General features: G+C 36.7%; 1 protein-coding gene and 2 long non-coding RNA genes across 4 annotated transcripts in view; all 3 read left to right on the forward strand.

The window, feature by feature from the left end:
• Positions 1-15,292, forward strand: part of LOC146459248 (uncharacterized) — a 28,780-nt gene that overhangs the window by 12,149 nt on the left and 1,339 nt on the right. The window lies entirely within an intron of this gene.
• The window catches only part of LOC146459249 (uncharacterized), a 38,147-nt gene that overhangs the window by 2,988 nt on the left and 19,867 nt on the right, over positions 1-15,292 (forward strand). The window lies entirely within an intron of this gene.
• LOC146459250 (calcineurin subunit B type 2-like) lies at positions 88-6,970 on the forward strand. Of its 2 annotated transcripts, none has more exons than XM_085089952.1 (4): positions 88-165; positions 4,297-4,411; positions 5,894-6,061; positions 6,815-6,970. In XM_085089952.1, exons 2-4 carry the CDS (start codon positions 4,318-4,320, stop codon positions 6,832-6,834), a joined length of 282 nt encoding a protein of 93 aa, XP_084946078.1. In that variant the 5' UTR covers positions 88-165; positions 4,297-4,317; the 3' UTR covers positions 6,835-6,970. The 2 variants fall into 2 exon arrangements, with proteins under 2 accessions (XP_084946078.1, XP_084946079.1); XM_085089953.1 differs by having other exon boundaries at positions 4,297-4,404; positions 5,890-6,061.

Here is a 15,292-nt window from a genome sequence, read left to right on the forward strand (position 1 = left end):
AGCTTCCCCAATGTTCCCCTTTGTAATGTTGTCATAAACCCTTGCAAACACCTTCGCAATTTGTTATTCAAATACGTTTTGAGTTTCGGCAAAAGAACGGGCCGAACTCAGACGTCTACTAGTTTGATCAAGAAGGCGAACCGATTTCAGGGAACAACTCTTAAGGTAAGGAAATGAGGCAGCCTCTCAGAAGTCAATGTTATATGTAATTCTTTACTACTTGATTGGGACATGGAATGTGAAATTCAGATGTCTTCATACATATATATTATTTTATCGGCGCGAGTGAAAATGAACAACGCGTCAGCAAAATGTTGGGGTTAAATTACTACGCGGCATTTCGTTTGACTCATCATACTTAAAGATTTTATCCAGCCCCAAAAGTTAGAATCACCTTGTACAACATAATAAATAACAGCATAGGAAATTACTACTCAGTATAAATGTAGCTTTCATTTAAATGGCCACACTTTTAAGGTTTTCATCCACAGATTCAAATGGTAGAGCCACCATGTACATCATAATAAACATGATTACAGGAAAGTACTGCTTTTCAAATGATCACAATTAAAAACGTAATACATGGACACACCGTGCAGAACCACAGGATTTTACCTTAGGACTTAAAATTAATGTGCTTTGAAAAAGCCAAAAATTGAAGAACTGACAGAAACTAAACAATAATCCGGCACTCATTATTTTCATTGGAAGTGTTGTTTTTTATAGTACAGTAAAACCCTCTGTCAGCAGAAACGTAAAGTTCTTTGTACTCCAACAACGACAACAGGATAGCTTTTGACGTTGAAAACTATCACAAATCTCAGATTATTTTCGTGAAATACGCGATAAGGTTTTATATGTGGCTTACTTGAGACATTTCAAATTGCCGAGAACAAGAAAATTGCACAAACAAATGAAATCAAGAGCACTTGTTATTCGGTCAAACTTAACAAGAGTGGGAAGTAATTGCCAACATGAACTCCTACAGTTTGGTGAAACATCTTTGGTGAGAACGTTTTGTACAACGAAAATACACAGCACCATACGAAATGTACTTGACAGTAGCCTTCAGTGGAGGTGAGACCAGTCAACTATTTAGCATGATGGAGTACATAATTTTATCCCCCAAAAATTTAACCTCAGGGAAAGACGCGGGGTGGTCGTCCTACCTTTATGACGAAGTGGGATTTTCAAATGGTACGGTTTAAGATACTATTAGATTCCAGTACGGGTTCGACTACAACCGTACGAGATTTGACTTACGAACTTGACACGGTTGTTCTGAATGATTAATAGCCAAGCTCCTTTGTGATTACGAAAGGACGAGATCACCTACGTTTTGAGGACTTGTTTTCGCCAGTACACCGTTCGGACAAAATCTCGTAGCAAAATGACGACAGCTATCTCATTTTCCTGCAAAAGTAAGATTCAGTATTTTACTGACGCGCGCTATCTTTCTCGGTTGGAAAACCCCTTAACCTCGTACTCATAATTTAGCTATACGGTGACGTCTCTAATAAAGTTAAGGCGCCGCCGCTGTTACTGAGTATAATCGAGCTTGGTATCTCATATTTTGGATGTAAATGAATTTGACTCATCTAAACGAGTTTCTGGTATCTTTAAGGTTTTTTATGATTGTTCCTGTCGTTTTATATGGAAGCCCTTCACCCACGGTTGAAAACATTATTAGCCCCAGATACTATAAATTTTAAGTTGATCAGTGTTTAGTCTTATAATTATATTAAACGTCCATTACCATTTTTGGAATGTAAAGTGTAAGAATGTACATTCTTGTAGGTTTAGCTATATAAAGGAAATGAAGGCCCGAATTACCATCTAACAGGTGCATTTACTTCTAAGAACTAGGAGGAGCTAAGTTAAAAATCACCCCTGCAAACCTTCTCAAAATCAAAATCACCCGTGGGATGTTTTCGTTTTTGTTGAGCTAAATGCTTTCAAGGACAAGCCTGACTCCTAAGAAACCATTCTCTGACTCGCAGTCATTCATGCTGTGAAAGCTATTCAGTGCAAGTTGACTCTAAGGCTTCTCTTAAAAGGGGCTTTAAAATAATTTGATCCTCAAAGGTTGTTATATATCAGAATAGTTGGAACTCGAATTTTGAGGGAGGATCAAATTTACCTAAAGCTACGTTATTTTTTTTTCATCAGACTTGCGTCTTACTTAATGCAGTTTGGTCAAAACTGTTAAAGTATATATTTTACAACGAACTTGTTTTGTTACATGAAATTGCTCTTACAACACCGTAATCAATTTTTAGCGACTTCTCTAAAATACACAGGATGAACTTGAAAAACCTGGCAAATTTTTTCAAGTTGCAATCCATTTCCATCCAAGCCATCCGCAGCCAAACTTAATTAACAGTAGTTTCTGTGCACTAGTATGGTTATTGTTAACAAAACTAAACCATTATTTTAACTACTCCATTGAAGTTAATACTTTTTTTCGGCTATTCACAGTGACCCAAAATTCGATGACACTGCCCCCTTTAACTCATCGAGATTTCGATTAATTTAAGTTCAACAATACTTTCAACCGTCAAAGGCTTCGTAGTGAGCAAACTCATAAATGTTACGAAATGTTTTCATGATTTTTAGAATGTTTATAAATAAAAAGAAATGACGAGGGCTGTTGGTGAGTTAAGACAAAGGATAAAAAATTAGATTTGAAGAAGATTAAATTAAAAATTTTATAAGTAATATCGATAGCCCATGGGGTCATAAGCTTCTGGTCGAGCCTTGGATCAGTGTCATATCAAAGCTCTACAGGAACACCGCTAAAACATTATACAATAAAACTTTCCTCGAAGCGTTATGAGTTGTATATGTATCCTCCATCGAAATAGTGGAAACTGAAAGAAAAATGAAACAAACATGCTCCGCGTTTAGATGAGATCGGTTATCTTCGGTATTCAAACTCGAATTCGAAAATTTTAAAGACACATTGTCTGGATATAAAAAAAATGAATTAAAATTAGGTTACAATGTTATGCTAAATATTTCAGACATCAAGATCATTGTCAGAGTACATATTCCGTATAAGGATCTTGATGAACGAAAACGTTTGGTATTCTTTTAACTGGCAATATGTTTTCCTAAGTTGCGTTTAAAAACGTTATTAGTAGTTTTTATCTGATACCTAAGTTCGAAGCTGTTCGTTCCATTCAAAATAGAATGACACCGAAAAGATAACTGATAATACCGGAGTAAAATCAGATCGCATGGATACAATGTTGGAGTAGGAAGCTGGTTAGTCTTAGCAGGCTTACAAAAGAGGGTGATGGCAAAAAGTTTGAACTTTATGCTACTAGAGCAGTTTTCAATTGAGTGTCGAAAGTAATTTCGCTTTTGCTTTAGTTTTGCATTACTACGCTGTATTACGCTCTGTGATTGGTTAACAAAACTCGCGCTAGTTTCTCAACCAATGGGAATCCAAACCAAACCAATCGTGTTTTATAAAGTTTGACCATGAAATATTTTCCAATGAGTCTCACGCGCTAGACGCCGCAAGAAAACTAATTCGAATTCTAACCCATGACCTCTGCGATGCCGGTGCATTGCTCTACCGAATGCACAATATGACCAGCTCCCAGTTGGCTTGATAGCTCAGCTGGTAGAGCACTGCACCAGCATCGCCGGAGGTCATGGGTTCGAATCCCGTTCAACTAGATTTTTTTCAGGCTTTCTTTTCGCAACTGCTTAAGTTGCGAACTAACTGCGAGGATCTTTCTTCTATTTAAAACTGTGTTTTCCCCTGATGAAAGATTGAGTTCGAGTTTTAGTTCAGTGTTAAGCATGGTTAAGGGCTGACTTCAACTGTCGGGGGCGTTTGAACGGGTTCGTTCAGTATTGTTGAAAGTGTGAAAAATGTTGAAAGCTGGTTGAATCAAGGATTTGTCAAACATTTGCCCAACATCCGATCCGTTCAACTTTTGCTGAACGAATGTTCGTCAAATGTTGAAACAGTTTAAATAGGCCTTATCATTATTACGTCATGTTAAACGTTTCAATGCTTGAAAACCTTTAGAAATCTTTTGCAAAACGTTTACAAGCAAAGGGATCAACGGACAGATCAATGATAATACGGGTGTAAGATTGTTACTTCAGACCTCATAGGTACAATGTTGATTGTAATGGTGGTAGTTTGGGTGGGGGGAGGGAAGAGGGTCTTATTACCAGGAGACTTCGAATTTATTCGTCACAATTCATCTCTATATTTCCATTTTCTTATTCACGCATGCGTCCCCTCCCAATTTCTCGCTTTGGTACCAATGCCAGTGGAACAACTGAAACTCCGTCATGACAAATTCCAAGCTGTTGTTGGTTTTGCTGATTGCCGTCACTGTTTCCCTTGTGACGAGTAAGCCCAGGGGGAAAAAGACAAAGGTAAGCTGTGCTCGTTGCTTTCTCAATCTAACTGGTTTACCTTAGATATGTTACCGTTCGTGACGGAGGAGTCGGGGCATCAAACTTTTTCAGCAGTGGGACTCTTCAAATTATATTTTAGGCCTTAAAAATTTGTTAACTGGCCATCCCCTACCCTCCATTACTCCGAGAGGATTAAAGCTATGACAATGACACTTGAAGGATAAATAATCACGTCAAAAGATGTGTTATTCGATGTACGTAACGGGTAGTGATGACGTTTATGACGTAGAAATTATGCACCAGTCAATTCAAACTGTGCCCATATCCCCGGACAATAGTGGGGCATTTCCCCACACTGTTCATTCCGGGGGTCGGGTATTTCTTCCACCCAGTTACCCTCAGGGCATTTGTCCTTTTCACTTTTTTCACCTAACGCTTCTTTTAATGACCATTTCATCGGTAAATACAGTAAATGTTTTATTTATTACGTCTATATATGACATAAACGCTAGAGCTGCAGAATGACCTATTTTACAATTCTACAGGAAACAAGACCTAGCTAGGACTAAATTTGGCCTGAATTAGCTCAGATTTTATTGGAAGTAAGATCAAAAAAGAAGAAATAAAACATTTTTTGAGCCATTATCTCGGGCATTTGAACAACTAGTTTGTCCCGGCTGTTGGGCATTTGCTAATTTATTAAAAAAAATATTTATTCCCAAGGGTCGGCCCAAGGGGGGAGGGGGTGGGGGGTTATGGGTACTGTTGGAATTGCCTGATGCATTACGTAATGATTTCCAAATGGCGGCCATCTTGATTTTCTGAACTTCCTCAAAACTTGGGGAAAGTACTATAAAAATAATACTCAAAGAGTAAGCAAAACCGATAATAAAATAAAACTAAAATATTGTCTTAGAATTAAAGATATTGTTCATTTGTTCACCAATAACAGGAGTTTTTCAATTCCAAGTCAAAATTTGGTAACCATGGTAACATCATCGCATGGTAATACGATCGCATAAAATTATATGAAAAAGTCACAACATTTAGTAATGTTTACTCAAATGTTAAAAAGTTATAACCGTGTGTTTGGGTGTTTTAAACAAGACACGGACACTGAACTGACGAGAAAATGAAAGTGATGCGCCTTGGATAAAGCAAGACATTGTTATTCAAATGGTGCTCCTTTTGTACATAACAAATGAGCTAAAATCCTACCCGGAATGTCCACTCAATCTTTTCCACCCTCTCAAGTACTTTGATTCAATTACCATTCTTTTAGTTCAAAGTCTACTTTCGCGAGTTGTAGTAGATCTAAACTTATAAAATTTTAATGCTACAAGATTAAAAAAGCCACCTATTTCGGGAGAAGCCTCCTCATATACCTTACTATGTGAAGGATTCCTAAAGTCCTTACCAGAGATTTATTTGAACCTGGCGTTTACTAGGGTCCGACTCTAAACACGTATGGCTTCTATAATACCTGCTCTCTCTTATTAACAGGAAGGTGACATCACTTTTAAAATGGCTGACGCCAATGAAGATGGTGGGGTCGACAGGGACGAGCTCGAAATTATTATGAGTAAAAAAAGTGGTGTCAAGGTGCCTTTCACGGTTGTAAACAACCACTTTAATAACGCAGATGCCAATGGAGATAACAAATTGGACAAAACAGGTCAGTCACCTACCTAAGAGGAATGGCCGTCATAAAAAAATATGTAAAAGTAAATTAAGGACATTGGTCCGGTAGTTATTTCTAAGAATCTTTAGCCCACATTATTCTTTTCTAGTCAAGTGGGAATCTTTTGAGTTTAAGGATGACTTATAAAATACTGAGAGGGGAAGGAAAGGTGAGGAGCACATTCCAAAAGTGGATGGAAAAATGATCAGATTGCTTCGCTTCCAGCAAACTATATGGCCTGTTGCACAGACTGCCCATGGGCCAAATTCCTGACAGTAACATTCCAAACACTGAATTTAACTGAAACAAGAAACACATCTGAAGAGTTGATTTCCTGTTAAGACAGAATATAGTATTTTCATTTCACTGCAGTTCTACGCATACTAGTCTTCATTGCTACAGTTTTCCTAGAGGGTAATTTCGAGTATTTACATATACTCTGTTGGGAGCTTATCCTACATGGTCGTCCTATAATTTACTCAAACATCAACCGATGCAAAATAGTTATTTCTTAGAAAACGACCCCTCGCTTACATCCCCGAAAAGGATGCGCGCGCACCCGGGAGAAGAGCAGTAATCGCAAAAGACAGGCATACACCATCATATTCGACAAACCCTAAAAAAGCCCTACCTACGATATGATAAATACTATACTGCTTAATAAATTGTTGCATAGCGTCATTACCCCTCTGTTTTATTCTAAGCCTGCCCTTAATTAGCTGACCTGTTATTTTGATTTATTCTCAGAATTTAAAAAGTGGCTGTAGCACCAAAAGATTTAAATGGCGGTCACGTCACAGAACAAGAAATAACAAGCCAAGCGTTTAGGGTGACCTCAATTGTTCCGATATCTTGTAGCTTAGAGGCTTTGATTGATAACAATAAATGAGATATTTGGGTTGATATTGTTGATATTCAAGGTCTGGCTACAAACCTTGTGGAGACCTGAAAATGGTCCCTCTTCTTGGGGCTCTCCTCCCCAACCCCTCCCCCTCTGATGGAATTCGATAGGAATCTTTCCTCAAACCACCAAAACGATGGTATTAATTCCGGATAGTTTAGTTTGAATCGGGAGCCCATGTTTCAGTAAAAACGTTAAAATATATACGGGCTTTTTTTTCTTTCATGACAAAAACGAAGGATTTAAACAATAAACTAAGAGATATCTCATAACCTTCTTCTCAGAAACGAAATTAGTTCAACGTACTTCCTTTTCTTCACACGCAAGAAGCACAGGAAATATGAGACGTCTGTGTACAGGCTAAGACTTTGTCTACTAGAACGCCGGCCATTTTTTTAAACCTTACTACTAAATGCAAAACAAATACGGAAACGTTGGTCGTAGACGTGGAATCCCTTAAAGGAAATTACAAAGAGCTAAAGGAAACTTTGCAAATTACCAAAGGACAAGTCGACACTCTTGTCAAAGAAAATAACGGCTTAAAAAGCAGAGTAAAATCACTCGAGGAGCAGCTATTGGAGTCCAAGAAAGAGGTGGATAAGTTGGATGAAAGACTGAATGATATCGAAGCCAAACATGATGACCTTGAGCAATATACTCGAAAATTTAATCTGGTTATACACGGAATACCTGAACATGAAGAAGAAGATAATGTAGCGAACGTTGTTACATTAGGAAAACTTCTACAAGTAAATTTAACACCCGGCGACATAGACATTGCGCATCGAATGAACACGAAAAGCAAAGAAAAGCCCCGACCTATCATCGCCAGATTTAGCAATTATAACGCAAAGAGCAAACTGTACACTGAAAGCTAGATTAAATCTTCTAATAGATAGATAGATAGCTTTATTAAAAATCCATTGCAGCCCAGAGGCTGGATTACGGACTGTACAATATATAATGCTAAAATACGCGATAAGATACTTGAAAGTTGTAGGAGCAGAGAAGGTATTTATTAATGAAAATTTAACGGCGTGGTGAGCCGAGCTTTTTAAAGAGGTGAGAAAACTGAAAAAGAAATATCGAAATGGTAAGACGTGGACTGTAAACGGTAATTTGTTTTTGAAAACAGACATCACCGCTAGAGTATTGAGAATCGACTCCCACGAGGATCTGAAAGGCCTTTAATTTTCGAGATCCTTTTCTCGACATACTTGGTAAATTATTACAAGTGTTTTTGAGTGTACCTTTCTAGCTAGCACCATTGAGCTATCTTTTAGCCAGTTGGTATTCTAATACCCAGGAGAGGTAAGTAATTTTGTTTTTTTGTTTGTTTGTCTATTCTTCTTTTTTTTCGCTCAACGTACACAATTTATAAATAATTTAAAAACACAATGGAAAATTATAAAAGAAAGATTAACCTGAAGTACTTATTATCTCTCTTAGCTTTCTCGCATGTAATTAATTATTAATGTAATTGTAAATCAGTACTACGCATGTTGATGTAAGTAATTATTATCTCTCTTAGCTTTCTCACATGGAATTAATTAATTATTAATGTAATTGTTAATCAGTACTACGTATGTTGATGTAAGCAATTTATATGTATTCCCTTTTTGTGTGTATGTGTTTCTGTAGCTTTGTATTTTAGTGTTATTATTGCAAATAAATAATTTAAAAAAATCCATGCCTTCGATGTGTAAGTTGAGCCTAAGAAAATTTCCTAGTGAAAGTTCACCGTAAAGCTTGGGTTTGTGTTAAACAATAAAAATACGAGCAATTTAGAAACTCACACTTGTATTATTTTATCGTTGGTTTTCTTCCTTGGGTTTACTGATCTATTGTTCGGTGTTGGGAAGTTATATAAAATATGCTTTGTCTGCGAGAATATTCGTATCAAAGGGATAAAAATATAAAGAAGTTCAATGCTTTATCCTTCTATTTATGTTTTAGTGCAATGCTGATCTAGCTCCGATTAAATGTTGTTTCCTCCTGGTGTAAATTTGGTATAAGCAGGTGTTCTGTTTTGGACTGTTTCTCAGGAACTTTATCTTTCCGTCAAGAATGTTTGAAATTGGTTTTTCCTCAATAACAATACACTGTTTACATAGGGTCAAGCTGCCTGTAATTCATCGTATCTGGCCTTAAGTTAACCTTTCGCTGGCATTTGCCTGGAAATGGCCATCCTTCTTGTTATTATCGTTTCAGCGTTTCTTACCGAATTTGTACCAGCCGATATCTTGTTATTAAAGTTAGTTTTCACTGTACTTATTTGAATAATAATAATCTTTAGATCTTTCCATTTGAAGGTGACTATCAATGTCAATACTTTTTGTTCTGTAACCACGTACTGTATTTTTAATAAGGTAACTTAAAGTTGTAAACATGTGCACTTGTAGTGCCGCCTTCCTTTTTTGGAAAGTTGAAACTTCATCCTGGTATATTACAGACTCATCATTGTTAATGTGTAATTTTTATCGATACAAATGTTCGATCATTGTAATTTTTATATTTCTCCCGTTGCTTTATTTTGGTTGGACGTTTCGAATAACGTAATGAAAACCTTAAAAGAACGGTACATTTTCCTCAATAAATAAAGGGAAGGTACCTATTACAAATTCCAACACTATCCAATCACAGGAAGGCTTACGTTAGCCTACATTAGTAGTTGACGAGTGATTGACAGTAAGTTGTCAATCATACTCCGACCAACATAAAAGCAACGAGAGAAGTTTTTGACTAGAGAATGTTGTAGCTGAAATGTAGAGTGAACTTCTGAAATACAAGCAACCATTTACAACCACAATTGTGTGTGTCTACTGGATTTAACTCGCTGAATTAACTGAGCTGATTCCCCTTGGTTAGAAAATAAGACTGATCTAACTCCATACAACAGAGGGCGACCAATATAAAAATTACAAACTTTAGACTTATACAGAAATGTTTCGCAAAAATAATCTGAAAAACACTAAAAGTTGTTGCTTAAAAATTGTACAAGTAGTCGATTTGTTGAAGTTGTTAGCCTTCTTCATCGAAAACGATTGGCTAAACTTTTCCATAAATCAAGTGAGTACGTGGTCCTCAAGTTATATATTCAGTATGTGGTTGTTAGCAGAATTACAACAATGGATATTTATCTTCATACTCATCCTAAGATCATAGTATTTACTTTCAAAAACACCTTAAAAATACAGATATGGTTATTTCATATCTTCATCTTTAAAATGAACATCAACTACTAACAATTCGTAAGAAAATTGAAGAGCCCTAACCAGGATTCATGATGATTAAAAAAATTTTAAAACGCTCTCTGGTTAAAATTGAAAAGGTTATGAGCTTTCGACAACCGTCCTGTGAATTGTCTTCAACGAATAAAATATGAAGTAAATAAACAAAATTCCTTTAACTATTTTAACCCAAAATAATTTACTTGTAAACATTTTTCATCACTGACAATTTTTGTCATTTAACAAAGTATTGCCAACTGCATATCAGGTATGATCAGATGGTGTTTATTTCACACACAAAAAAAAAAGCGCTACGAAAAGTTTAAACACACCAACAAGGTCCAATAGTCCAACTGTTTAAAATGGATAAAAGCTACAAAAAGGTTTTGAGTACTATGGAAAGTGAGAAAAGTGGAAGTACTTTAATTTTTTGATAGCTTCAACCTTTAAGGAGGGGTTCGCTAATTAGTATGATTGACATTCAATTTAAATCGCAAATAACCGACTGCCACAAGTTATTGCAAGCTATTTGACAACTAAATCGAAATGTTAAAATTAGTTTCATAACAGAATTGTAAATTTAAATTACAACAACCCGTTTTACAGTTGTGTCCTCTGGATACGAGGCTGGGATAACTTTATTTTCATACAAACCTCGCAGTTTTCATTTACATTTGAACAGCAGTGAAGTTTGTATCGAAGCAAAGTCACCGTCAATCTCGTTTCCAATCAAAAGGCTAGGTCACTAAGCATGCAACTGTAAAATGGGCCGTGATTGACAGCCATTGTAAGTTATTTGTATGCATCCTAACGTGCTTTCAAATAAACTAATTTCACATTCAAATATTGCTTGAGCTTTTATAAGAGTAAAAAGATTGGTGGCACAAATCATTTCACAGCATATTATTGATCGAGAATCCATCTCTACTTTTCCTCTCTGGTCTTGACCATCCTCGTCAGTTCAGGCTTTTTAAGAGATATAAAGGTAAGACTATAGAACGTAGAATTATGTGTGTGCTCTTTATAAGTGAGGTTTGGTCGCATAAAAACTGGAAAACTCACAGAATCATTAAACATGTCGCTTCCCATTGGAATCGTCACTGAAAAGTTCATCCAAAAACTGAACAACGTAATAAACAACACCAACGGAAAAATAATGCTCAGCCGTATCTTTTTTTAAGAATTGGAACACTTAAGCATTTCATACACAGACTCAAAAGTTAGAACCAACTCGTACAGCATAATAAACAGCACCACAGGAAAGTATTGCTCAATAGCTTTCATTTGAATGGTCACACTTAAGCATTTCATCCACAGACTCAAAAGTTTGAAACACCTGAACCCAGTTGTTCAAACAGTGGATGACTTTATCCAGCAGATGAAATGTATTGGTTGGATTACAGTTTATGTGCTGGATAGAGATATGCGCTCTTTGAACAACCGGGGCCCGTTAAACACTTTCCACACGAGCCTCTTCGAGCAGTTAGCTCGATGACGTGCTAAATATGAAAAACAACAATGCATATTATTGCTCAATAACGTTTAAACGGTAAAAGTCACAAAAATTAGATGTCAAAGCATAGTGTAGTAAGTAATGTGGGATGTAACTTGTAATTGGTCATAAGCAGTCATAGCGTTAGTTTTGTATGTAGTGTAGATATTGTATGTATAGTTAAGAAGTATCGTCAACAATGTAAGTATCGTAATTATTGCAAGAAGTGTAAGTAGTGTTAAAAAAAACCAGCTCATACATTTCGCCAAATTTCATAAAGGCAGAAACGTTATGGAAATTTCTCAGCTGTTATTCAGCTAAATTAATTGTTAGATAAGCACTTTAATCGTTTCTTTGGCAATATCAATTTTTAATGCTCTAAATGGTAGACGAATCATAGTTGGTCGAAAAAAGGGTTATGAAACTATACCATTGGCTTCAAAGACCGTGGAGGTAGCAAAGATGTTGCATTTAACAAATCGACGGCAGTCTTCTATGGTCTATACTCTTATAGACCATAAAATGACGTCAAAAAATGTTCAAAACTCAAGTGGAACCACGAGCCGCAGGCGAGTGGTTTCACTGCCAAGTTTTGGACATTTTATGGCGTCATTTTATGGTCTATAAGAGTATAGACCATAGAAGACTGCCGTCGATTTGTTTTTTACAATAACATGGAAAAACTACGAGCGGAATTGGCAATTTTTTTTTCGTTGAGAAAGCGCGCGCGTTACATTTGACGTCATTTTTATTGTCTGTACTCTTATAGACAATAGCTACGAGCCAATCAGCGCGCGGGAATTTGGTCAGTTATTGTAAAATAGATGTTAGAAGCACACGAAGGGCACGACCTTTGTTTTGTTTCCTTACAATATGGATGAATAAGCTAACCAAAGAGATGATGACACCTCAAACTTGGGTAAAAGTAGAATACCAGTTTCTTTTGTTTTCGGAGAAAATTGATCTGAGAAAATACAAATGACAATTACTTTGAACCTTTAACTTTAAACGTTTCTTTCGGTGTCCCAACTAAATGTAAACATAGCGAAAGATCTTCTAATATTTCTATGAAAATGAAAATAAATTAGATCGGGCGGTTCCAAGAACATGACAGGGAGTAAACTTCACACGAAAATGTAAATGGGAATGTAATTCAAAATATATCTCGAGAATTGTCTTTAAGATAATTTTCATTATCTAAAAAGTCAACCTGCGTTTTCATTTGGCATTATACCTCATCTGTTTCTGTTTTAAGTTAAACATTCTTAAATTGAAATGCATACAGGATACAGGAGACTTTTGTTTTGCGTTTCTTTGATGAAAATGCTTTTAACGACCTATCATCGACGCTTAGTAACCATCCGCTCATTAGCTAATCATTTGCGCAATATATATGCATGATTTTGGGTAACTTTTCTGTAGCCTCGATCGCTGATTTTTTTGTGTAAAATTCGCCCTGTAAATGACCGGGTGCATTTAACCTGAAACTGTTTTTAAACAAGGTGGCAAACGATTAATTTTAATGACTTGACCCCCTAAATATAGGGGTGGTGGGAACTTTCTGTTGAGCCCTCGAAACTTATTTCTTGCAGGGCGCCTTCTTCCAGTGTCTGTGGCGATCAGAATACAATAGCGTAATTTTTTTTAGGAGACTAAACATTTTCTTTTTCGTCATCCAGTTATGCTATGCGCTCTTGTACTGGCAGCCAATGCAGTTCATACAATACTGGAGATATGTGTTCACGTTCAGGTACAAGCGTAACGATTCAGGGCTGAGTTGCTCGAACCATGGTTAGCGTTAACCATTGGTTAAGGCCCGGTTCAAACGTCGCATTTCACATGTGCCGAATAAGAGTCGAGAATTAACTGCATGTGAAATGCGACGTTTGAATCAATTAAATTCTACAGTTTCGAATTAAATTCGACTTATGTCGAATCTGCGACTGAAACAGTCGAATATTTGACTTAAGTTCGACATTTGATTCAGACGTCGCATTTCACATGTGCCGAATATAATACATAAATTATAGTAAATTATTATGATTCATTTTGTAATCACAATCCGTAAATGCCATGCGCAAAAGAGTTTAAACAGCACTTTGAAAAAAATGGCGAGAGGCGAAGGAATGTGCAGTTCGTGCTTTTTAAAAACAAAATATACTTGTTTGACGTACAGCAATTATTATTGTATGAGGTGCTCGGTGTGAAAATGAAGAGGACACTCCAAGGTGGAAAGAGGGAAAATCTGCGGCATATTGTGAGACGTGCTTCAATGAAACGATGATCATGAAAAGGCGCGGGTCGAGTGAAGGCCAAGATGAGTCATCTTGGCCTTCACTCGACCTGCGCCTTTTCATCACGCTGTTGGCAATGAAGATATTACTTCAAACAAGCCGCATTCGTCAACTGGTAGCACGGAAACAAAAAAAATCGACGTCTGAATCAAATGCCGCATTTAATTATTCTAGACGACTAAAATAGGCGTTATATTCGGCACATGTGAAATGCGACGTTTGAACCGGGCCTAAGAGGTATTAAAACCTATAGGTTGTCATGGTTTTTAACCCGGGTTAGCGCTAACCATGTTTCGAGCAAGTGGGCCCTGGCCGCTACGTTTTGAACATGCTGAAGTCTCATCAAAGTTTGTTTAGGCTGCAGTCCATTCAGCAATGAGTTGCAAAAGTCTAATCTGGAGATAGTAAAGGCATGTACGAGGAATTCAGTTGTATGACGAACTGATGTATTTTCTTATGCGACTAATATTTCGAAGATGATAAAAACCTGCTTTACATATAGCAGTAACATGGCTTTCAATAGACACGAAAGTACTGCGTTCCACCGGTGATTTAATTAATATGAATCACACTTGGATAAATTTTCAGTTGAGTCGGTCGAAAGTAATTTCGCGTTGCTTTGGTTTCTCTTTACTACGCTCTGTGAATTGCTCTATGATTGGTTGGTTACGGACTGATGTACACCTGTTTTAGATTTGTTTATTTCTGTTCCTACACCCTGTAAATAGTTTTAGTATCTTAGATTGGTTTGTAGTAGATAGGTGTCCTCAATTAGCTTACCGTTTAGCTACAGTAAATACATCGACACGTCTGATAAAGTTATTATAAAGTAATAATAAAGTTTATTAATCATTAGTCGTTTTCAGGTCAGGTGACTAAGACATAATACAACGAAGTTTGTCAATAAGGAGACCGATAAAAACTGCCTTCCCTAGTTACAGGAAAACTGGACAAATTTTTTCCATTCAAACAAAAATATATCAAATTACATTATCAGCGAGGTCAAGTCTGCTTGAGTAGGCTTACAATACTGTTTTTACAAAAACTCCGTGGCACTCAATGTCTTTCAACAATCATCACAGTTGCATCCCATTTTTTTTCTTACCTCAGCGCCGGTGCGTCATGGAAAATTCCAAGTTGTTGTTGTTTCTGCTGGTGGTGGCCATTTTTGTTTCCCTTGGATCAAGCAGGCCGCTATTGAAAGAAGATGATGTAAGTTTTAAACAATTTTCGTCTTTAATCCTAGTGACTGGCGATCCAATCTCCTGCCCAGTGTTTAGACTAAGCAACCCTCCGCTCACCAGAAAC

This window comes from Pavona decussata, unplaced genomic scaffold (genome assembly GCF_977016875.1).
Source record: "Pavona decussata unplaced genomic scaffold, jaPavDecu1.1 SCAFFOLD_223, whole genome shotgun sequence".
In the NCBI taxonomy this organism is placed as follows: domain Eukaryota; kingdom Metazoa; phylum Cnidaria; class Anthozoa; order Scleractinia; family Agariciidae; genus Pavona; species Pavona decussata.

What these genes read in the sequence shown, in the direction of transcription:
- LOC146459250 (XM_085089952.1), top strand. Translation starts at nt 4,318, where the DNA reads ATGACAAATTCCAAGCTGTTGTTGGTTTTGCTGATTGCCGTCACTGTT. An exon ending in GAAAAAGACAAAGGTAAGCT is followed by an intron (nt 4,412 to 5,893) that starts GTGCTCGTTGCT and finishes ATTAACAGGAAG; the next exon opens with GTGACATCACTTTTAAAATG. An exon ending in TAACAAATTGGACAAAACAG is followed by an intron (nt 6,062 to 6,814) that starts GTCAGTCACCTA and finishes ATTTATTCTCAG; the next exon opens with AATTTAAAAAGTGGCTGTAG.